Genomic DNA, 26640 nt, shown 5'->3' with positions numbered 1-26640 from the left:
GAAAAGAGAGTTTTGTAAGAAGAGCCTCTAGAATCGACACTCACAAGCTCAGAAAATTCTAGCATCCTGCCAAGAGTCATGAGCACGGGGAAGAATGAGCAGAAAGGATGTTACAGAAAGACATGCACAGAAGAGCAAGAAAAGATCATCTAGAGCAACGCAGAAATTCAACGATCCCTTCCCACAGGTTTAATGCAATTGTCTGTAGCCCTGGAAGCATAGCTTTGCTTCCACAGTGATGATCTTCAGTAGAGACCCTGGATCTACTCGTTGCCTTTCCATCTTCGCTCTCTGCACTCTTTCTCTTCTCTATGGAAACCTGCACTCATTATCACGGTGATATGAATAATGATGCGTCAGAAGTTATTTAAATTATTTATAACTTAAATGAGTCTTGAGGCCAGTAGTTCTTTGTAAATAACAGACCTACGCTCAAGATTGGTATGCAATAAAAGGCATTTGTGGATTTTTCCTCCTATAATTGGCCCTGGAGACATACACTGCTCTCTATTGTCGGAATGTGACTTTTTGTTCGTTTGGAAAGTACAATTTAATAAAGTTGATTGAAATGAAATAGGTAACCGTATCATGAGCACTACGGTGCAGTGTCACGTGTGACCGCTCCAGCTGAAGAATCCACTTCACGTCACTGCAAACCTTTCTATAGATGACAGCCATATGAAGCAGAGAGATGAAGGAACAGCATTTTTTGGAAATGTTATCCATTTAAATGTTTTCTAATGTTTCATAAAGTTATGTTAAACCTTCATAGACTTTAAATAAATTTCCAGCATATACATACTCCCAGCCACATAGTTTCTACTCTAATTAAAATGTGTAAGATTCAGCAGAAAAGAAGGTAGAATGGAGCAAGTTATTCTGGCAGCAGTTTCTGTGTGTGCAGTGTGGTTCCTTCCTCCTGCACCTGTTACTACCCTAGGCATAGGAAACCCTTCCCTTTACCCTGATGTATTCATAACACTAGAAGGATGACTGATGAAATGCACACAACTAGGGTAATTGTTTATTGTTTTGCTAAATATTAGCTGCTTCTAATTGCTCTCATTTTATCTTTCGTTTGTCACTACTGTCATTTACTTGATCATTTATTGAGTAAGGAAATCACTCAGCATTTAGATGCAAAGTTGCTTTAACCAAACAAACATTGTGGTTTATTTTAAGGAAAAACTACCTGGTGTAAAAGTTTCTTCCACTAAAAATAATGTATTCCCTCCTTTCACAGTTATTCTAATCACTGAGAGTGCTACAAAAAAATAAAGTAGCAAATTCATATACATTTAATTTGAATTTGAGTCTAACAGTAGATTTCAAATGTGAATCATATGCACAAGCTAGCTGATCAAATCTATATCTGGTCTAATAAATAAAATGTAAATCCAGAAACTTATTACAAAATTATTTTTTTTTATAAAACCAACAATCTTCTCTAGAGGTAATGAAAGGGAGTTCAACACTATCTATAATTATATAGTGGGTTCAAGGCCATCCTTGACAAATAAGACTGTGCCTCACTCATAATCTTCATGTAATTTTAATGCCTATACTGATCTCTACACAAATGTAAATATTATCAAAGTATATTCTGATGCCCTAGGAACCCACAGACCTCACCAGCCAGAGAAGCAAGTAGGCTAAATTGTAGGTGACTTTTCCCTCCTCTACTCCAAGTTCAATCTTCAGTATCTTCGCTAGTGCTGTAGCAAATGACTACTACTGGAGTCTCTCTTCCCCTCCTGCACCCATCTCCGGTGAATCACACAGATCTTCCCTTCCTAATTTCCAGAACCCCATTCATTACTTTTTCTCAGCCTTCAAGCACAGTGGTCATTCCCTGGGAACCTAAAAGCCACTCAGGCCAAGACAGCAGAAAATCTGAAGACCTTCATTTCTCCCTTCCTTCTTCTAAGTCCAGTCCTAAAGCACCATCCCAACTCTGCAGCAGACCTGCTGCAGCCTGACTCCACTCCCCGGGAACTAAATAAAGAAAACCAGAAACAAACAAAAACCTCTGAGTTTATTGCTGTGGCTGCTCATCAAGACTCACGAGGCAAATACCATTTAATCCATTTTTAAATGTTTCTTTAGAAACTGAATAATGCTAAGATTATTCCTCTAATTTATCCAAATTACTCCAGAACTGATATTCTCATTTTCCAGAACTCATGGAGGACTGCAGAAGACATAGACTGTGGGTTATGAAACTATTGCTTTTATACTAAATGTCAGATACCACCCTTAGAGAAATACTCCATTTGTAGCCAGTGATTTTAGATATTCTATGGGCAAATTTCTTCCCTAAAACAGACAATAATTCAATATTAAAAATTTTATAAGTGTTTTTAACTTGTAATTTCTTAATTTCTTCCCTTTCTCCTCCCTACCTTTCTTATGTATTTCTTTCTTCCTTCTCTCTCTCTCTCTCTCTCTCTCTCTCTCTCTCTCTCTCTCATATACACACACACCTAAATACATAACTACAACCTTCTTGACCTATTTAATGTTATCTTTATGCATATGATTTCAGGGCTGATAATATTTTAAAAGAGTAACAAATGAATTTTTTAAAATTATGTAAATAAGATTTGCAATAATTTGAAATAAAACCTTGAACTTTAAGTCAATTGAAAATCAAACAATGAATTTGACATATATATATACACATATACATATACCTGTTTGTTAATATTTGGGAGGATTTCAGATAATGTTAAGAGCCCTCTTCCCTAAAAAAACCATACTTGCTGATATAAACCAAATTCCTTAAATATTTTTTCTAATCTTTTAGTAATCCATAAAATTAGGCTACAGTCTTTATTTTTTTTACAAGAAAAATAGTTTCATAACCTACCATCTATGTCTTCTGCAGTCCTCCATGAGGTCTGGAAAGTGAGAATATCAGTTCTGGAGTTATTTGGATAAATTTAGAGGAACAATATTACCATTATTCGGTTTCTAAGAAAACATTTAAAAATGGATTAAATGGTATTTGCCTCATGAGTCTTGTGAAGGCAAAATTCCTAATTCATATTCATCATTTGAAGAAGTGACTTCTGTATAAAAAAGGCTTCCATGGTGTTCATAGTACCATTGATAGCTGTAGTATTAATTAATGTTGATGCTTGTTAAGAACTCGATCAAATCTTAGTCCTGTGCAGACTTCAGGGTATGTTCTGTCTCTCTGTCTCTGTCTCTGTCTCTGTCTCTCTCTCTCTCTCTCTCTCTCTTTCCCTCCCTTCCCCAACCTCATTTCTCTGCAGTTAGGGATGCCTTCCTCTCTCTGCATTTATGGATGCATTCATAGAGGACAGATCTAAATAGTTATATAAGTGCCAAAGCCTAGGCCATAAAAATGTGTATCATACCTCATTCATACATTCTCCTCTTTGAAGAATATCATTTATATTGTAAAATACTACAATGAATATTTTTCATAACATAACTATGCAAATTAAGCTTTTGTAAGGTCAGAATCATTATGTTAAATTGAATACCGAGACACAGAAATTGAAGTTAAACATGACCTCATTCCTGCCTGGAATATAAATTCAAAGATTTCTCATAGATTGAAAGTAGCATATTGGTCCCAGAGGCAGGATGTAAGTAAAGGTACAGAGAAGCCTGGGAATGACAAGTGGACACTGAGCTGCAGCTAAATGGAGAAAGAAATGATGGTGTGCATTATAGCAAAGAGGATGAATGAAGATAGTCATTATGCAGTTCATGTTTTTTGACATTTAAACAAAATTTTTAAATTTGTTCACACAAAAATATTTGGAAACTGCCTTGAAGTCCTTCAACTGATGAGTAGACAATGAAAATATAATTTGATACAAAGCAACTGCAAAAAAAAAATCTGTGAAAGTGTGAAACTTGCAGGTAAATCAACGAACTTGAAAATATATTGAGTAATAATGAAAGACCAAGATTGTGAAGCCAAATGCTACAGTTTCTGTCTTACACATGGATCTTAGCTTTGAATCCTTAGAGTTGAGTGCACCAACTGATTACAGAAGTCAGAAAAGTAGGAAGATCTCATAGGAGAAATAGGGGAAGAAGGGCCTCTAGAGAGGAGAGTGGTATTACACAGGGAGAGGGAGGAAGTAGAGATAAATAGAATTAAAGGTATTGAGAAAAGTCATTGAGAATCAGTATACAAGATGATATATATTTTATCTCTGTCTCCCTCTTCCCCTCTCTCTCCCTCTCTCTCTCCATATTATTCTAAATGGGGTTAGACTGCATAGAGTGAGGATGTTTCTTACCAAGACCCATAGACCACCTTACAGAAACCCCCCACCAGACACAGGAAACTTCCTTTTGAGTTTGTTGTGAGTAGGCCCACAAAAATCTACCAAAACAATATAGGCTATTGTTATTGCCCTTGTCTGACTCTGGGAAACTGAAGGTAAAACCCTATTGCTGAAGGCATCGAACATTTTGTGTACAGTTATTGAGTAAATCAGCTGGCAATGAAGCATCTTTCTTGAGGATGAACTTTCATAGTTTCTAAATGTTTTCCAGTTGTTAAGGGAGAAAAACAAATGAATTGTAAAGCTATCAAACTATAAAACCTATGACACACAATAATGACTGGCCCTACATAATACATCCAAGAAGTTGACAAGTTTATCCTTTTGGTAACCTACGTTAATTATCCAGTGGTCCTTAATACCTGCTTAATAGGAGAACATCATTCCTTGAATTTAAAATCTAGCCATCTACTCATGGTTAGAGTGGCCATAAACACTAAAGGAGATAGCCATATTCATAAATCAATATAACACCTTACTAAATTCTAAATACTAATCTTTGTACCCACAGATAAGTTTAGCTTTCACCGTTCACCAAAGAAGCTACTTTTTGCAATATAGTAGGACTATTACAGAGATACTTAACTTGTAAAAATTAAAATTATAAGTGACCATGGGGCAAATAGTCTCAATTGCCACATTAACAATCTACACATAAGGCTCAGGGCTCATCTTAAAGGCAGGTAAATAAGACTGTAAGACCTGGAGGACCAAGACACCTTCAGCAAAATATGATCTTTAAGTCATGACAGTAAAATTGCACTAGAGAAATCTCAGCAAGACCTGAATAATGACACCAGACCACCTGCCAACACTGACTGAGGACATTTCACAAGGCCCTATCATAAGACTAAAGTCTGCCTCAGCTATAGGTAAACAATAATTGTGAGAAGGAAAATCAATATACTCTAGACAGTTATTCAATACTAAGTGGCAGTTCTAAATATGTGTACATTCGTGCAACACTAACTGGATGCAATTGATATTTTCAATACACATTTGTATCTATGTATGTATGCAATAGTAAGCAAACAAAAGTTGTCATGAAATTGAGAGGGAGAGAGAGAGAGAGAGAGAAAGAGAGAGAGAGAGAGAGTAGAAGGGAAGATGGCAGGAGTTGGATGGGTGAGAGAAAGTGATACAAAATATGAAATCACCAAGAAGCTTGAATGTTAAAAGGTAAATAAGAGGTAGGTATTTACCCTGGCTTTACCATTAGTCAGTGTATAGCTTTACTGAAGCATCATGTTCATTTATCAAGTATGTTAAATTACTTTTTGTATTTACAGATCATTTGAAATAATACATGTAATTGTAAAAAGAGCAAAACAAATAAATTGCTGTTTAAGAGACCTGAACAATTTATATGGAACATTCATGCATTATAAATATACTTATACATTTTTTTTTTTGGTTCTTTTTTTTGGAGCTGGGGACCGAACCCAGGGCCTTGCGCTTCCTAGGTAAGCGCTCTACCACTGAGCTAAATCCCCAGCCCCCATTATTTTTTAATGTAGATAACAACAGTGGATTATTCTCATCACCACAGTTGCAATTAATACTCTAATTCCCCAAGAGTTCTCTTTCAGTGGAGTCTAAATGTATCATATCAAGTCACTATAGGTTGGCGCATTAACTGATTGATTGAAGTAGAACAAAGATTATATTTCATGGCTACCCAGAGCGGCATGTAAATTAACCTTTCCAACTACCAATGCCCTTCTCTTTATGACAGTTATAATTATGCCTTTGATAAACATTCAGCATACAACTGCTTAAGCTTCTTTATTGAAATAATGTTCTTGGTTGTTCAGAAAAGTGAAGTGAAAAAAACGAAGCTGTGTTCAAAATATCTACATGATTAATGTGCTCTTCATGCTCAGGTGGAAAATATTCTTATGCGATTTTTTTTTAAAGTGAAGATATAATAAAGAGAATTAATAAAGGAAGATTAATAACCTTAGAGTTGGTTTGCATTCTTGATTTCTTATTTAGTATACTTTAGCCAGTTTTGTTGTTATCTTGATTAATATACAAAGGAATTTTCTGTAGACATTGTTACAGGGAAACAGAAAACTTGCTGTCAAAATTATTAGAACTGGAAAAGCAAAGAAAATAAGATGATGAAAAAGTATGACTAATCAGTGACAGAATATTTAAGTGAGATGAGTTTCATATTTGCCTCGTGAGATTAATGATTTTAAGTAGTAGTTCAAAGACTTTTCTATTTCAATTCTAATATTCTACCTCCAAGAACAATAGAATCATACTAGGAAATAGTTAAGGGGATATAGCTTGACATGGGCAAAAATTCTGTATTCCTTGAAGCTGTAAATAAGGATGTCACCAGGCTAAAATCTCTAGGTTGACATTTAGTCCTACCTTAAAAACAAACTAAAACTAATCTCACATTATTTAGAACATATAGGCCTAAAATAATAGAATTGTAATTCTTAGGGTTTAATGCCTGGACAATGACATTTTTCTCCATATCCTTACATTCATTCCTTTATGATGATATGATGACCAGCTTTCAAAAAAAAACTAGTTTGAGCTTTATTTCCAGTTATCTGTTATGAGAATTTTGCCTGGAAATGGAATGGAAGAGGAAGTGGAAATACCTAGAATATGAGTTACAGTTCTGTGTGAACCATGATGTGGAGCTGGGAATCAAACCTAAGTCTTTGGGAAAACCAGTCAGGGCTCTTAATTGGTGAACTATCCTTTCATCCCTGTGAGCTTTTTCCTTTACAGTTTCTTTAGATATGATTAAAAATAAGTTGCAACTAGTTTGTTTAAAGTATTTTTTCTGTGTTAAATATAATTATTAAGTCACCTCTCAGATTCTGCTGTACAAAGTGTAATAAAACATGGTATGGTATCTACTCACATTGTGTTAGTTTAGCATTTAATTATTTTAGTACCTCACTGCCACAGCTAATTCACTTTTTTCTGAATATTTTAAACACTTAAAGAATGACTAGGAGAAAGGACTGCTGTAATGCAGGTAACATTGAATATGGGGCAAACTTTGTGTTTCCTGATTCTCACTGTTATTCATAAGCACTAGCATAAGCCATCATCAAGGGAGGGGATAAATATGCTGATGACTGTGGGAACTGCAAAAACTATGATATTCTTTCAAAATGAGTTTAATTCATGTGATGCATTTTGATGGAAAGGATGCTTTTTGTCAACATATTTAATACGTGCTCATTAATACAAAATATATTATTTTTGGCGTGGCTTTATAAACTTTCAAAGACTGGACTGGAGAAGGCCACTTCAACTACAGTCTCCTTAGCTGCCCACTGTGTCACACAGTTGTTATATATTATTTTTAAAATGCATATAATTTTAGGAATGCCTTATATTGGCACTCAAGATTATATAAACTTATTACCCTGGTGAGTGGTTTACTCACAGCCTACAGAAATATCTACCACAGAAATACAGTTGATAGTTGCTAAGAAGAAATTGCATGCCTGATATATAGTGCACATAATCTTGGTGTAGATATTTGCTACCTGGCAAAACATATGACATTTCTATATCCTGGAGCTTTGTTCTGAGTAGAATAAGGAAAAGCATAAAATCACAGAAGTTGATTTTATGGCACAGATTGATAGAGCCTCTTGGATGCTTCAGAGAGTACTCACTTCAAAGTTCACTGCCATTCCTACAGCGTGAGGGTGGCTTTTAAGGAGACTCATGAAGAAAGACCCAACAATATGAATACCAGGACTCCAGTTTCAAAACAAACAATAAGGTTAAAGGGTTTGTGGACTGAGGCTACAGAACATCCAGTCGTTCCCAATTAGAAAACAAGAACAATGAGGGCACTGATACAACAGAGGGGTGAGGATGAGTTGATCATATCTCAGCAGGGGAAGGAGCTGAGGAATCACATCAAAAGTATCATAATACATTCTATCCTAAAGCAAAAGGATATACCTTCTTTTCAGCTCCTCATGGTACTTTCTCCAAAATTGACCATATAATTGGTCATAAAACGGGCCTCAACAGGTACAGAAAGATAGAAATAATCCCATGCGTGCTATCGGACCACCACGGCCTAAAACTGGTCTTCAATAACAATCAAGGAAGAATGCCCACATATACTTGGAAATTGAACAATGCTCTACTCAATGATAACCTTATCAAGGAAGAAATAAAGAAAGAAATTAAAAACTTTTTAGAATTTAATGAAAATGAAGGTACAACATACCCAAACTTATGGGACACAATGAAAGCTGTGCTAAGAGGAAAACTCATAGCGCTGAGTGCCTGCAGAAAGAAACAGGAAAGAGCATATGTCAGAAGCTTGACAGCACACCTAAAAGCTCTTGAACAAAAAGAAGCAAATACACCCAGGAGGAGTAGAAGGCAGGAAATAATCAAACTCAGAGCTGAAATCAACCAAGTAGAAACAAAAAGGACCATAGAAAGAATCAACAGAACCAAAAGTTGGTTCTTTGAGAAAATCAACAAGATAGATAAACCCTTAGCCAGACTAACGAGAGGACACAGAGAGTGTGTCCAAATTAACAAAATCAGAAATGAAAAGGGAGACATAACTACAGATTCAGAGGAAATTAAAAAAATCATCAGATCTTACTATAGAAACCTATATTCAACAAAACTTGAAAATCTTCAGGAAATGGACAATTTCCTAGACAGATACCAGGTACCGAAGTTAAATCAGGAACAGATAAACCAGTTAAACAACCCCATAACTCCTAAGGAAACAGAAGCAGTCATTAAATGTCTCCCAACCAAAAAGAGCCCAGGTCCAGACGGGTTTAGTGCAGAATTCTATCAAACCTTCATAGAAGACCTCATACCAATATTATCCAAACTATTCCACAAAATTGAAACAGATGGATCACTAACGAATACCTTCTACGAAGCCACAATTACTCTTATACCTAAACCACACAAAGACACAACAAAGAAAGAGAACTTCACACCAATTTCCCTTATGAATATCGACGCAAAAATACTCAACAAAATTCTGGCAAACCGAATCCAAGAGCACATCAAAACAATCATCCACCAGGACCAAGTAGGCTTCATCCCAGGCATGCAGGGATGGTTTAATATACGGAAAACCATCAACGTGATCCATTATATAAACAAACTGAAAGAACAAAACCACATGATCATTTCATTAGATGCTGAGAAAGCATTTGACAAAATTCAACACCCCTTCATGATAAAAGTCCTGGAAAGAATAGGAATTCAAGGCCCATACCTGAACATAGTAAAAGCCATATACAGCAAACCAGTTGCTAACATTAAACTAAATGGAGAGAAACTTGAAGCAATCCCACTAAAATCAGGGACTAGACAAGGCTGCCCACTCTCTCCCTACTTATTCAATATAGTTCTTGAAGTTCTAGCCAGAGCAATCAGACAACAAAAGGAGGTCAAGGGGATACAGATCGGAAAAGAAGAAGTCAAAACATCACTATTTGCAGATGATATGATAGTATATTTAAGTGATCCCAAAAGTTCCACCAGAGAACTACTAAAGCTGATAAACAACTTCAGCAAAGTGGCTGGGTATAAAATTAACTCAAATAAATCAGTTTCCTTCCCCTATACAAAAGAGAAACAAGCCGAGAAAGAAATTAGGGAAACGACACCATTCATAATAGACCCAAAAAATATAAAGTACCTCGGTGTGACTTTAACCAAGCAAGTAAAAGATCTGTACAATAAGAACTTCAAGACACTGAAGAAGGAAATTGAAGAAGACCTCAGAAGATGGAAAGATCTCCCATGCTCATGGATTGGCAGGATTAATATAGTAAAAATGGCCATTTTACCAAAAGCAATCTACAGATTCAATGCAATCCCCATCAAAATATCAATCCAATTCTTCAAAGAGTTAGACAGAACAATTTGCAAATTCATCTGGAATAACAAAAAACCCAGGATAGCTAAAGCTATCCTCAACAATAAAAGGACTTCAGGGGGAATCACTATCCCTGAACTCAAGCAGTATTAGAGAGCAATAGTGATAAAAACTGCACAGTATTGGTACAGAGACAGACAGATAGACCAATGGAATAGAATTGAAGACCCAGAAATGAACCCACACACCTATGGTCACTTGATTTTTGACAAAGGAGCCAAAACCATCAAATGGAAAAAAAGATAGCATTTTCAGCAAATGGTGCTGGTTCAACTGGAGGTCAATATGTAGAAGAATGCAGATCGATCCATGCTTACCACCCTGTACAAAGCTTAAGTCCAAGTGGATCAAGGACCTCCACATCAAACCAGACACACTCAAACTAATAGAAGAAAAACTAGGGAAGCATCTGGAACACATGGGCACTGGAAAAAATTTCCTAAACAAAACACCAATGGCTTACGCTCTAAGATCAAGAATCGACAAATGGGATCTCATAAAACTGCAAAGCTTCTGTAAGGCAAAGGACACTGTGGTTAGGACAAAACGGCAACCAACAGATTGGGAAAAGATCTTTACCAATCCTACAACAGATAGAGGCCTTATATCCAAAATATACAAAGAACTCAAGAAGTTAGACCGCAGGGAAACAAATAACCCAAGTAAAAAATGGGGTTCAGAGCTAAACAAAGAATTCACAGCTGAGGAATGCCGAATGGCTGAGAAACACCTAAAGAAATGTTCAACATCTTTAGTCATAAGGGAAATGCAAATCAAAACAACCCTGAGATTTCACCTCACACCAGTGAGAATGGCTAAGATCAAAAACTCAGGGGACAGCAGATGCTGGCGAGGATGTGGAGAAAGAGGAACACTCCTCCATTGTTGGTGGGATTGCATACTGGTACAACCATTCTGGAAATCAGTCTGGAGGATCCTCAGAAAATTGGACATTGAACTGCCTGAGGATCCAGCTATACCTCTCTTGGGCATATACCCAAAAGATGCCCCAACATATAAAAAAGACACGTGCTCTACTATGTTCACTGCAGCCTTATTTATAATAGCCAGAAGCTGGAAAGAACCCAGAGGCCCTTCAACAGAGGAATGGATACAGAAAATGTGGTACATCTACACAATGGAATATTACTCAGCTATCAAAAACAACGGCTTTATGAAATTCGTAGGCAAATGGTTGGAACTGGAAAATATCATCCTGAGTGAGCTAACCCAATCACAGAAAGACATACATGGTATGCACTCATTGATAAGTGGCTATTAGCCCAAATGCTTGAATTACCCTAGATGCCTAGAACAAATGAAACTCAAGACGGATGATCAAAATGTGAATGCTTCACTCCTTCTTTAAAGGGGGAACAAGAATACCCTTGGCAGGGAAGAGAGAGGCAAAGATTAAAACAGAGACTGAAAGAACACCCACTCAGAGCCTGCCCCACATGTGGCCCATACATATACAGCCACCCAATTAGACAATATGGATGAAGCAAAGAAGTGCAGACCGACAGTAGCCGGATGTAGATTGCTCCTGAGAGACACAGCCAGAATACAGCAAATACAGAGGCGAATGACAGCAGCAAACCACTGAACTGAGAATAGGACCCCCGTTGAAGGAATCAGAGAAAGAACTGGAAGAGCTTGAAGGGGCTCGAGACCCCATATGTACAACAATGCCAAGCAACCAGAGCTTCCAGGGACTAAGCCACTACCTAAAGACTATACATGGACTGACCCTGGACTCTGACCTCATAGGTAGCAATGAATATCCTAGTAAGAGCATCAGTGGAAGGGGAAGCCCTGGGTCCTGCTAAGACTGAACCCCCAGTGAACTAGACTGGTGGGGGGGAGGGCGGCAATGGGGGGAGGGTTGGGAGGGGAACACCCATAAGGAAGGGGAGGGGGGAGGGGGATTTTTCCCGGATACCAGGAAAGGGAATAACACTCGAAAGGTATATAAGAAATACTAAAGTTAAAAAAAAAAGTATCATAATAACAGTTTACACATGACTCCGAGGTCATAGACCTCAGCAGTTGGAAGGTTAACATGACTATCAGTAAAGTTGCTTTTTCAGGGTGTAGAGATAAATGTCGTTAAGCATCCACACAGAAACTTCCACAGACAATAAATGAATTCGTTTAACTATGAGTAACAGTGCTGGAGAAGTTCAGTGTCATTGCTTTAAAAAGGCACTGAATGCAACGAATTGAAAGTGGTCAAGAATACCTGCATATTAAACTACAAAGGGTACTTAGTTTAAATCTTAAGTTTAGGCTCTGTTCTCATGTTTTTACAAAATAATGTATGTAAAATATTTCAAAATTTATTTTCCTACCACAATTGTTAGTTTTAAGCATTTCTGTTGAATAAGAACAAGTTACATATTAAGGACAAAATGTGCACAATTTCTTGCTGTATAATTGTTGCAAACATGAGTATAATTTAATAAAATATGCTTTAATTTACATATTGTAAGAAAATAGTTAATGATGGAACAGAGTAAACTGCAAAGCCATCCTTGTATCTGTAGGCAGACTTTCTGTTTTCCTCATTTGTGTGTGAATTCTCTCCATTCCTGTCACTTTAAAATTACTTGGTTTATAACAAATTTTGTATTCATTTATGTTTAAGAAAATATTAACTGCAGGCATATAATCTTTTTAACTTGTTTTAGAAGAACAATTCTGTCTTCAGCATTCTATTTTTTGCTGCCCTTTTTCTCCTCAAGCTGTCCTTTTTTTTCCTTGATTGACTTGTTCTCTTCACTGTAGATCTCTGCATGACAGTGATCACTAATAAACACATGACAAAATCAATATGAGGGTCTCTTTAAATATCCTCTGCCAATGCCATTAATCCAAAGTTCTTCAATTTAGACTCAGGCAGATTTATTTTTTGGACAAGTTGAGAAAGCAACCATATTCTTTGCCATAATCTAACAAGAACAGTCTGGCAGAAAAGATTTTCAGGCCATTTACTAACAGTCTTCCCCTCTGAAGCTTCATTAGTTAGGCCCTTACAATATACATTTTCCTCAGCACTGCTACCTTCTACACTCTTACTAGAATGTTTGTGTAAATACTATTTAAAGCATTGGATGCTTTTCTAGTTCAAAGACTCAAAGTCTTGCATATTCCTCCAATTAGCAACATGATTAGGCCAGTTACAGCAATACCTCACTCTTGTTTTAGTGTCCTGCTGCTGCAAAGAGATACATTACCAAGACAACTTTTATAATAGAAAGGACTTAATTTGGTCCCTTATTAAACTTTTAGAGGTTTAGTCTATGATCATCATCATGTAATGGAAAGCAGGCAGGTATAGTACTGCAACAGTACATGAAAGCTTTGCATCCTGATCTGCAGAGAAGAGAAACAGTGGGTCTCACATGGTCTTTTGGCACCCCAAAGCCCACCCTAATCACACACCTCCCACAACAAGGACACACCTCTTAATCTTCAACAGTTCATAAATTGGGAAGCAAACATTCGAATGTAAAAGCCTATTGGGTTGTTTTCATTCAAATCACTATAAATGTCCATGATCTTCTTCTGCTCAAAATCGACTTTAATTTCTTTACCAAAGATTGATAAATTCCATTCAAGTATATATAGCACTTTTAAAACCAACAGACTTATTAATCTATATTTTCGTAGCGTTTGTCTTTTAGTAATGTAACTTACTGACTTCAGGTTATTTGCAAGTATCCTTCCTTAAACAAAAATATGGGAAAGAAGAAAAATGGAATTTAATTTTCATTTTCACTTGCAAATTATTGCACTTTAGTGAATGAAAAACCATATCTGCTAGCTGGTTTCAGGCACTGAACTTTGGCCTCCTCAGGATCTCCATTCTCACCCTGTGCTCACAAATTCCTGTCACCAGGATTTATATAAGAGACTGTACTTGTGGACAAAGTATTAACTGGGGCTGATTAACAGAGGAAGATTAAAAAGAAGGCTTTAAAGAACATTGATGAATTTGGCATATAGAGGAACTGTTAGTAGTAACTGCCTATTAGCTTGAAACATGTGATCCCTATGCATTCCAGTGAATGCCAGCTTAGCATCTCCCTAAGCAAAATTGAATCTTATAATGATGCCTAGAACCCACACTTCATGGACCAATATGAAAAATAGAACAGTATGCTTTTACTACTTTTATGCTTTCCTCTTATCTACTGTGTGGTTTGGTCAATAGTACCTGGATTTGCCCTGAAGACACTGAAGCACACAGTAATATGATCTTCTAATTCTGTGACATAATCTCAAGAGTAATGAACACTAATTGATTTGTTTCTTTAATTGTTCAGTGTTCCTAACGAGGCTAAACTTCGATGACTGTGTATCAGCATGGGTTGCCTAGCTTCCACCACTTTATGTCATTCAAGTTAGCTGATCTACAATCAAGTTGAAACAATTGCAAAGGATCGAGTCAACATGTTCATGAAAAGGGCAAGAAATATAGGAGGTGCATCAAGCCAGGGTTCTTTGCTCAACTTTGCTTGTCTTCACATCACAAAATGATGCTACTTGAGCTTCCCAGTACCCAAACAGAGGCATCTGTATGTGACCTAAAAAAAAAAAAATAGAATATGATCTTGAGAAGCTCTGTGTCTGTATAAACAGTAGGACCTGTGGTCACTGAGACACTTTTACTTCTTTCCTCTAATGAAGAGACTGTAAAGATGTGCCAGACTCTGGAGAAGAAGAAATAAAGTTAGGAATTACAAGATTGTGTAAAGTCACCCCCAATAAGAAATAGAAATCTTGGGGGGAGGGTTGGGAGGGGAACACCCATAAGGAAGGGGAGGGGGGAGGGGGATGTTTGCCCGGATACCGGGAAAGGGAATAACACTCGAAATGTATATAAGAAATACTCAAGTTAATAAAAAAAAAAAAAAAAAAAGAAGCAGAGCCAAGGCCTACCAGGAAACCTGAAGCAACCCAGGGACAAAGGGACAAAAGAGGAAGGCTCCAGACAGAGATACCCATAGAAACAAACACCAGGGATAACCAGATGGTGAGAGGCAAGCACAAGATCATAAGCAATAGAAGCCAATATACATGGGTATCATCAGGACTCACTTCTCCCACTACAGCAAGCCTTGTTTATACCAACACACTTGAAAATCAGAAAGATGAACTAAAATTCTGTCTCGTGAAGATAATAGAATCCAATAAGGATGATATAAATAACTCACTGAAAGAAATATAGGAAAACACAGTTAAACAGGTAGAAGCCCTTAAAGAGAAAACAAATCAATTCCTCAAAGATGAACAGGGAAACAATCAAACAGGTGAAGGAATTGAATAAATCAGTCAAAGACCTAAAAGTGGAAGTAGAGACAGTAAAGAGAGCACAAATTAGGGCAACCCTGGAAATGGAAAACCTAGAAAAGAGGTTAGGAATTGCAGATGTAAACATCACCAACAGAATACAAAACAAAGAAGAGAGAATCTCAGGTATAGAAGATACCAAAGAAGAGAGAGACAGCTGTCAAAGAAAATTCAAAACATAAAAAAAAAATCTCTTAACCCAAAACATCCAGGAAATCCAGGACATGCTGAAAAGACCATAACTAAGAATAATAGGAATAGAAGGGTGAAGATTCCCACCTAAAAGGACCTGAAAATGTCTTCAACAGAATCATAGAAGAAAACTTCTCCAACCTAAAGTAAGATATGGCCATAAATGTACAAGAAGTCTGTAGAACAACAAATGAATGGGATCAGAAAAGAAATCCTCTAATCATGTAATAATCAAAACACTAAAGGCACAAAACAAAGAAAGAATACTAAAAGCCACAAAGAAAAAGGACAAAGTAACATATAAAGGCAGACCCATCAAATCACACCAGACTTCTCAACAGACACATTAAAAGACAGAAAAGCCTGCACAGAAGTAATACAGTCTTTAGAAGAACACAAATGCCAACCCAGGCTATTATATGCAGCAAAATTTGCAATCAACATAGAGGGAGAAACCAAAATATTTCAGGACAAAACCAGTTCAAACAGGATCTATCTACCAATTTGGCCATGCAAAGGATTATAGAGGGAAAACACCAATACAAGGATGATATCTACACCAAAGAGAAGACAAAATATTAATCATCTTACAACAAAACAAAAAGGAGAGAACCACATGCACATAATGCCACCTAAAAAAACGAACAAAATACAAACTAACAATCATCTATCTTTAATATCTCTCAAGATTAATGGGCTTAATTTAGGTATAAAAAAGCTAACAGACTAAATATAAAAGTAGGATCCAGCATTTTGCTTCATACAGGAAAAACATTTCAATAACAAAGACCATCATGACCTCAAAGTAAAAGGCTGGAAAAAGGCATTCCAAGCAAATGGTCACAAGAAACATGCTGTAGTTACCATCCTAATATCCAATAAAATAGACTTTCAACCTAAAGTTCTCAAGCAAGGTGAGAAAGGAGACTAAATGGGCATCAAAGGAAAAAATCCACCAAGAGACAGTCTCAAGTCTGAACATCTATGCCCCAAAGGCAAGGGCACCTACATTCATAAAAGAAACTATAAAAGTTCAAAATACACAGTGACCCCCACACAATAATAATGGGAGACTTCAACACCCAGCTCTCACTAATGGACTAGTCATTGAAACAGAAACTAAACAGAGACACAGTGAAACTAATAGAGGTTATGAACAAGATAACAGATATCTACAGAAAATTTCACCTTAAATCAAAAGTATACACTTTCTTCTCAGGACCTCATGGTATCTTCTTTAAAATTGACAATATAAATCGGTCACAAAACACACCTAAATAGATAAAAGAAGATTGAAATAAACCCATGCGTCCTATCAGATCATCACGGAATAAGGCTGGTCTACAATAACAACAAAAACAACAACAACAACAACAACAACAACAACAACAACAACAACAACAAAAAGCCCACATATACATGGAAGTTGAACAATGCTCTATTCAATGATAACTTGGTCAAGGAAGAAGTAAAGAAAGAAATTAAAGGCATTTTAGAATATAATGAAAATGAAGGCTCAAAAACCTAAAATTCTGGGACACAAAGAAAGCAATGTTAAGAGGAAAACTCATAGCTCTGAATGCCTGAAAAAAGAAACTGGAGAGAGTATACAGTAACAGCCTGACAGCACACCTAAAATCTCTAGAACTAAAAGTAGCAAATATACCCAAGAGGAGTAGAGATCAGGAAATAATCAAACTCATGGCTGAAATCAGCCACGTAGAAATAAAAACAACTATACAAAGAATCAACAAAACAAGGAGCTGGTTCTTTGAGAAAATCAACATGATAGACAATCCCTTAGCCAGACCAAACAGAGGGCACAGAGACAGTGTCCAAATTAACAAAATCAGAAATGAAAAGGGAGACAACAACAGAAACTGAGGAAACTCAAAAAATCATCAGAAGCTACTACAAATGGCTATACTCAACAAAACTGGAAAATCTGGATGAAATAGACAATTTTCAGGTGCCAAAGTTAAATCAGATCAGATAAACCTTCTAAACATTCCCATAATTCCTAAAGAAAGAGAAGCACTCATTAAAAGTCACCCAACCAAAAAAAAAAAAAAAAAAAGCCCAGGACAAGATGGGTTTAGTGCAGAATTTTATTCAAATCTTCATAGAAGACCTAATACTAATAGTGTTCAAACTATTCTACAAAATAGAAACAGAAAAATACTAAATAATTCCTTCTATAAAACCACAATTATGCTTATAACTAAACCACAAAAAAAAACCCAAAGAGAATTTCCGACCAGTTTCCCTTATTAATATGGATGTAAAAATATGCAATAAACTTCTCACAAACTGAATCCAAGAAATATCAAAATGGTCATCTATCATGAACAAGTAGGCTTTATCCAAGGGATGCAGAGATGGTTCAATATATGGAAATTCAACAACATAATCCACTATATAAACAAACTCAAAGAAAAAAAATCACATGAGTTGAGAAAGCACTTGATCAAATTCTACACCCCTTTATGATAAAAGTCTTGAAAAGATCAGGAATTCAAGGCCCATACCTAAACATAGTAAATGCAATATACAGCAAACAAGTAATCAATATCAAACTAAATGGAGAGAAAATCGAAGCAATCCCATGTGAAATCAGGGACTAAACAAGGCTGCCCACTCTCTTCCTACTTATTCAAGATAGTATTCAAAATCTGAGACTAAGTAATCAGATAACAAAATGAGCTCAAAGTGATACAAATTGGAAAAGAAGAAGCCAAAATATCTCTATTCTCAGATGATATGATAGTATATTTAAGTGACCCCAAAAGTTCCACCAAATAACTACTATACCTGATAAACAAATTCAGCAAAGTATCTGGGTAGAAAATCAACTCAAACAAATCAGTAGCCTTCCTGTACCCAAAGGTTAAACAGGGTGAGAAAGAAATGAATGAAATGACATCCTTCACAATACTCCCAAATAATTTAAAATACCTCAGTGTTACTCTCACCAAACAAGTGAAAGATCTGTATAACAAGAACTTCAAGTCTCTGAACAAGGAAATATAACGATGTTAAAGATGGAAAAATCTCCCATGTTCCTGGAATGGCAGTAATAATATAGCAAAAATGACCACCTTGCCAAAAGCAATCTACAGATTCAATGCAATCCCCATCAAAATTCCAACTCAATTCTTCATAGAGGTTAAAAAAAAGTAATTTGCAAATTCAAATGAAATAACAAACCAGGATAGTTAAAACTATCCTCAACATTAAAAGAGAATTTCTGTGGGACTCACCATCCCTGACCTCAAACTGAGCAACAGTGGATATTACAGGGCAACAGTGATAATAACTTTATGATAATGGAACTTAGACAGGAACGTAGATCAATGTAATAGAATTGAAGAAAGACCCAGAAATGAACCCACACATATGTGGTTACTTGATCTTTGATAAAGGAGCTAAAACTATCCAGTGGGAAAAGATAGCATTTTCAACAAATGGTGTTCGTTCAACTGGAGGTCAGCATGTACAAAATTGCATATCGATCCATTCTTATCACCCTGTACAAAGCTGAAGTCCAACTGGATCAAAGACATCCATATAGACCATATACACTCTAGCTATTAGAGGTAAAATTGGGGAAGAGCCTTGAACACATGACCACTGAAAAAAATTTTCCTGAACAGAACATCAATTGCTTATGCTCTAAGATCAAAAGTTGACAAATGGGACTTCATAAAATTGCAAAGCTTCTGTAAGGCATTAGGACAAAATGGCAACCAACAGATTGGGAAAAGATCTTTACCAATCCTACATCTAATAGATGGCTATAACCAATATATACAAAGAACTCAAGAAGTGAGACCTCAAAGAATCAAATAACTCTATTAAAAATGGGGTACAGAACTAAGAAGTGAATTCTCAGCTGAGGAATATCGAATGGTTGAGAAATATCTAAAGAAATGCTGAACATCCGTAGTCATCTGGGAAATTCAAATCAAAACAACCCTAAGATTCCACCTCACACCAGTCAGAAAGGTTAATATCAAAAACTCAGGTGTCAATGGATGTTGGCAAGGATTCAGAGAAAGAGGAAAACTCTATTTTTGTTGGGATTGCAAGCTGGTACAACCGCTCTGGAAGTAAGTTAGGAGGTACCTTAGAAATTTGGTCATAGTACTACTTGAGGACCCAGCTATACCATTCCTTAGCATATACCCAAAAGATGCTCCAGCATATAATAAGGACACTTGCTCCACTATGTTCATAGCAGCCTTATTTACAATATCCAGAAGCTGGAAAGAACCCAGATGCCCTTCAACAGAGGAATGGATACAGAAAATCTGATACATTTACACAATGGAGTATTACTCTGCTATTAAAAACAATGACTTCATGAAATTTATAGGCAAATGGATGAAACTAGAAAGTATCATCCTGAGTCAGGTAACCCAATCCCAAAAAACACACATGGTATGCACTTACTGATAAATGGATATTAGCCCAAAAGCTCAAATTACCTGAGATACAATCCATAGACCACATGAAGTTCAAGAAGAAGGATGACCAAACTGCCAATGCTTCAGTTCTTCTTAGAAGGGGAATAAAAATATTCAAAGGAGAAAATATAAAGACAAAATTTGGAGCAGAGACTGAAGGCAAGGCCATCCAGAGACTGTCCCACGTAAGGATCCAGCCTGTATATATGTATACACCAAATCCAGACAATATTGCTGATGCCGAGAACTGTATGCTGACAGGAGCCTGATATAATTGTCTCTTGAGAGGCTCTGACAGAGCATGACAAATACAGAGGCAGATGCTGGGCAGCCCACCATTGAACTGAGAACAGGGTCCCCTTTGGAGGAGGTAGAGAAAGAATCAAAGGAGCAGAAGGGGTTGGCAACCCCATAAGAACAACAATACCAACCAACCAGAGGTTTCAGGTACTAAACCACCATCCAAAGAGTACACATGGACAGACCCATGGCTCCAGCTGCATATGTTGCAAAGGAATGTCATGTTGGGCAACAATGGGAAGAGAAGCCCTTGGTCCTGCCAAGGCTAGATCCTCCATTGTAGGGGAATGTCAGGGTGGGGAGGTGGGAAGGGGTGGGTGGTTGTGTGGGAGAACACCCTCATAGAAGAAGGAGGAGGAAGGATGGGATAGGAGGTTTAGGGATATGAAACCAGGAAAGGGGATAAGATTTGAAATGTAAATTTAAAGAAGTCCAATAAAAATAAATAAATAAAATACTTCTGGACTACTCAATTCAGATAAAAATATACAAAAGTCTCAATGAAATTTAAAATAATGGACAAAAGACCTGAATAATCATTTCTCTAAAGAGGACAAAAACCTGGCCAATAAGCAGATACAGTAATGATCAACATCACTAATAGGGGAAATTCACAAATAAACCACTGGAAGCTATTACCTATTATTCCTTAACATGCCTATTTTCTAAAAGGGAAAAGACAACATCTGTTACTCAGGTTAATACACATTTAATACAGCTGTGTGGAGAGTTAGGTCAGAATACCCACTACGTGAAACAATATATATATATATATATATATATATATATATATATATATATATATATATATGATTTGCCAATGATAAACTATAACCCAGGCAGCAATTTTGCTCTGGGCATACACTAGAGAAGATGTAATCACTACTAGATGAAAGCATTAACTTGTCTGCATCTTTTTGACAGTAACCAGAATATGGAATCTATAGAAGAAACTATGAAAGACAAAATAACTGTGGTACATAAACACAAGGTATATAGTATTCAGCCCCAAGAATGCCTAAGATCTTTCACAGCATGGGCTTGCAATGAAATGAATCAGATTTGAGAATATATGAGCTCCTTTGATCTTGGACTATAGAAAAACAGTGAAATGTTCAATTCAAATATACAGAAATGGAGACCTGAAGAACAGGTAGGTCTGAGAGTGGGAAAACCAAGCAGATAGAAGTCAATAGCCACAAAGTGGCAGATACACAAGATTAGGACATGTAGAAATTTGAAGAGCAACATGAGATTTTACCAGCTTTTAATTCAAAGAAACAATTGACATGAGATATTAAGACTATGAAAATTTACTGCATGTTAGTGTCTTTCCATTATATATACATATATATATATTAACATATATGTTAATACATATGTCAATGCATTAATATAATTCCCCATAGCATCATGTTGTAGACATTAACTCTACACAATAAAAATTTTGAAAGGAAACCTGCACTGATGGTTCTTTCATATAACTCACTTTAATTCCTACTCTATACTTTATAAGTCATTTCAGGTTTTAAGAATCCCTGAAACTTTGATGCTATGAGAGTTCTGTGTCATCAAGGGTTTAACCAAAATGCAGTGATTGTCAGATCCCAAGACAAAGAAAATATGCTCTTCTCCATTTGATCTCATGTGTATTTTTCTTGCTCATACTTACTCTCTGAGTGCCTGGGCATTTGTGTATGTTGAGTTTCTTTTACCTCTCATTTTACTTTCCATATTCTTTTCAATTCATAGATTGTTTTCACAAGCTCTACCTGAGCTCAGAGACCCACTCTTCAGAAGGTGTTCCATCAAAGGGCTTGTCCTTAGTACACATACCTTGAGAACTTTGCACATGATCTCACACACGGAGAAGGTCTTCTCTGCTCGAGTCCAGTCCCAGGTGGTCACCTTTAAAAGACAGATAATAACAGATCATTGGTACTAGTAAGGCATTTCTGTTTCCCTCTGTTTCATCTGGATAATGATACTTTCATGGAAGTGTTTCTTTAGTCTCTCAATAAGTGATACTTTCTATAAAGGTCCTTCTATAGCATTTGGGTTTATTCAAAATTTATCATCATTTGTCTTACTCTTTTCAGGACACATTTTATGTTGTTTGCAACAATTTCCATTTGAGAAAAATTTTTATATCTTTAAAATAATTTGTGTGTTCTTTTAACAGAAATATTGAATATGCAAGTATTAAATATGCATTTTCCCTTAAAAATACAGAGTAGAACTGGTTTTGATTATTTAAAAATAAATTATTGATATTTTAAAACCATTCTAATATTATTAAGATATTGTGAAATATCATCTCTACTCTGAAGTTAATTCCCTTACTTATTCTAAAATATTTAATCTCTCCAAGCAGAAGAAATTATTAAGGGTAAGAATATATAAAATATTATTTTTTCCTTTCTGGTACCATGAATTCTTTATGGACATAAACATTAAAAATAGCAATGATTCATACTCGAGAACTCTCAGATCATTTATACTATTAAACCTATCAGTGAGCAGCATGGTATCCTGTGGTAATAATTATATTTATTCTGTGTTTATTCTCTATAAGTTACATGCTTCCAAAGCAAGGATTTCAAGTAAATAAATGTGCATACATATTGAGTGTACATAGAAGATGTAATAGAATATATTACAAACAGATTAGGGTCCAAAAGAATTGCACAGTATGGAAGATCATATACTGAACTGTGATAGCTGAAGCTGAGCTTGAATATTCCCCCAAAGACACGTGTATTCAATGGTTGTTCCTAGTTTGTTATATTTTGTGACATCGCCAAACATTTAGAAGGTGGTCTATAATGTAAGAAAGTTTAGGTCATTAGGGACATGAATTTCTATGGAATATTAACATCTGAAGTCCTATTTTCTCTCCCCTCTGGCTACCATAAAGTAAACATCCTCCTCTGCTGTATACACTAAGCATGTTGCACTATGCTGCTCTAAGCCATACAACACAGCCATGTGGCCAAATGGCCTGAATTCTCTGACACTGCGTTTTTCTTTAGTGGCTGACCTAGCTACCTAATTTTTACAGTAGGGGAAAATTAATGTATTCATGTATTCCCCAGAAAATATTTCTCTTTTCCCCAAGAATAATAAAATTTTATTTAAACCTTTGTGACATTTGTATTTTTCTTGTTGTTTTGTTGTACTATAGTAGTTTATTTGGAGACAGCATCTCACCTTTTATACCTGGCCAGCCTCAATCACATCCTCTCCTTTCCTCAAAGTCCCACACTCAGAAATGCAGGCATGTAACATCATACCTGCCTTTCATTTATACTCTTAGCAACATTTTACTTAACAACATTAGCAACATTAGAATTTTACTTAATATATGTAGACTTAATATGGACTATTTTGAAGTTTTATTTATTATATGTTAATAAAAATTTAAATACAAGTTGAAAGCGTAATGCTGATAATGAAACACTGCACACACAGACTAAGGCCCCTCACATGGTCCACAGATACAAAAGGAATGGAGCATTAATTAATATAGAATAAATGTTTAAATCTCTACCTATCTGCATTTCTTTACATTTTCATACACTATAGGAAATTCCTTGACATATCTTTGGGGATGTTTCTTAAATTATTTCCAATGTCTTCATGAAATTTTTAACAACAATATTATGGCTTGCTCCAGTTTTCAGGTTCTTAAGCGAAAAATGACATCTAATGTCTTGAAAGCTTTACTTTTGGCAAAATATGAACAATTTCCTAAATGTCTCTGTGACTTATTTTCAAACTGCATTGGTAACTAGGCGTTGTTCAGGTGATATGAGTCTTCTATGAGCAGATTGAGGAGCTCAAACATTTGGCTATAAACACTTACTGGAGGTGACAGGAACCTGTAAAGACAGGAGCCCCGCAGGGCAAGAAACACAGGTGTGTACACACGGTCCTGGAGGGATTCCTGCTCCCAGGCTTCACACCAGCCCATGTAGACTATCTGCAAGGAAAGTAAGTGCTGTTACTGCCAAACTACACTTGACATATTGTAGTCTATTTGTGTGTCTTGTGCTGATATAATTTCATGAAAATTTATTTAATTGATTTATACCAAGTTCCACTAAAGCAGCCTCCCCATCACTAGAGGATAGAAACTACTCAGAGGAGTTTGTCTCCATAATATTGTCAAATGCTGCCTTCTAACATTTGGCATCAGCTACCTTCTCACTCATGCCCTCTCCTTTTTCTTTTTGCTCTTAAAAGAATTTACTTACAATAGACAATTAACTCTTGTTTTCCCAATTAGCTATATTTATTATGCCTGAATGTTTCCACAATACAAAGCATGAAACTGAGCAATGGAAGCCTTTCCCGTGTATCCACTAGAATGAAACACATCATCCTCTGGGAATCAAAAGACAGAATGGTGAGGCACTTATTCTGAGCACGGACCTTGGGTGATAAAGTATATGCTATCATTTTTTATAATTAAAAATTATAAAAGGTAAAAAAAATAGGTTAATTTTGACACATCCAGTTGCAATGACTGATCATAGCTCTGGGTCTTCTTGACTAAGAGAAATCAGCTTCTAAGGGAAAGCACTGTTCTATAAAGAATATCTTGAGCAATTTATGGAAGCTTCATCTGTCTACAAAAGGTTATTGGCTAATGAGCTTAGGCAGGAAAGAGGGAGGTGGAAATTTCACTACAGAAAGGGAACTCTGAGATAGTCAGGTTAGGGAAAGAGAATTTGTCCTGAACTCTGGAGGAGAAGGTCGCATAAACCTGATGAATAGTAACTAACCATGTGCAAAAGATAGAATACTTTAAACCAGTTAACTAAGCTATAAGTGTTGACGGGCCACCAATGTTGTTATTTAAATCTCAGATATTAATATAAGATATCAGTTGTTAATAATATCAGAATATCGGTCACACCCGTGGGGAGAGAGCACACCAAACCCACACCAACACGGTTCCACGTGGTGAGATTTTAATGGGGAAAGGAGACAAGGGGAAGTGGGGAGAGAAAGAAGAGAAAAAGAAAGTTAGGGGGCAGGGAATTTGCCTTTTATTTGGAATGGGACATAAAGGTTCCCAGGTGGAGGTGTGAATTGAACCAAAACGTCTTCTGGGAATGTATGGCCATTGCCATGGCAACAGTGACCAAAAGGTGTCTCTGCTAAGGGCGATTTCTGATATCAACAATAAGCTAGTCATGGAATAGGCCAAAGCATTTGGGCTAAGACATTATTCATAATTTATCTCAGAGTCATTATTTTGGGGAAGAAAGAGGCCAAGTGGAAAAGCTGAAGTCTATATTTGGCATCTAATACATGGGGCATAGAATCCAAGCTTAGAAAAGTCCCTGGTGGGAGGCAGGGGAGCTACACTGTTCCTCATGTTTCAGTATTTAATTGCATGAGACTCAACATCCACAAATGTTTGAATGTTACAATTTTGATATTTGATTCACATTTTATTAATTCCATATGAAAAGACCCTTTTTACCTCACCAGTTTTACTTTTTGATTTCTAATTTTCAGATATTGATTCATCAATCACATTGTTTTCTATAACACTTTCTATGGCCAATAAAATATGAAACACACGAGGAAGTTCAGCTAGGCTTAGTGTCCATTATACCATTCTCAAAAAGCAATGGTGAGAATAGCAGAGTGTCCAGCACAGCCATCATGCTCATCCAGTTGCTAATACCAAATTACCAGCTTGCTGCAGAAGATGAGGCCCTTTTCAAGTCCAAACTTGCACTTAAGGTGGTTTGTATACAACACAAGAACCTTCACGAATAATTCCCACTTACACCCAGTGTCATTTTCTTCCTACTGCATCATTTTTACTATATAATAAACTGGATTGTCTATTAGCTTAGTTTATATTATAATAACTCTCTTGCATTTATAAAGTCTCTGATTTAACAACTTTAGGAATTGTGATTTACATATCTTCTCCAGAGTATTAATGTATGCTTTGAAATTTACATTATAATTGAACACTTCACAGACTTTTCAGTTGTTAATGAAATCATAGTAAGTTCCAGACACGATACATTGTTTGGATTTTTTTGTATAG

The 26640-nt window shown here is 36.2% G+C and overlaps 1 protein-coding gene across 10 annotated transcripts in view; it reads right to left on the bottom strand.

The window, feature by feature from the left end:
- The window catches only part of Sntg1 (syntrophin, gamma 1), an 814179-nt gene that overhangs the window by 66779 nt on the left and 720760 nt on the right, over nt 1–26640 (bottom strand). For 9 of the 10 annotated variants that reach the window (XM_063288183.1, XM_063288182.1, XM_063288181.1 and 6 more), the window contains 2 exons: nt 24430–24546; nt 22401–22472 (listed from right to left, as the gene is read on the bottom strand). In XM_063288183.1, the coding sequence (XP_063144253.1) occupies nt 22401–22472; nt 24430–24546 (189 nt within the window). Of the gene's footprint in view, nt 1–2843; nt 2901–22400; nt 22473–24429; nt 24547–26640 lie in introns of those variants that run through there. The other variant, XM_063288184.1, reaches the window with a different exon arrangement.

The sequence above is a fragment of the Rattus norvegicus genome, chromosome 5 (genome assembly GCF_036323735.1).
Source record: "Rattus norvegicus strain BN/NHsdMcwi chromosome 5, GRCr8, whole genome shotgun sequence".
Taxonomy (NCBI): domain Eukaryota; kingdom Metazoa; phylum Chordata; class Mammalia; order Rodentia; family Muridae; genus Rattus; species Rattus norvegicus.
Note: the sequence above shows the minus strand (reverse complement) of the source record. Positions and strands in the feature narration are given on the sequence as shown.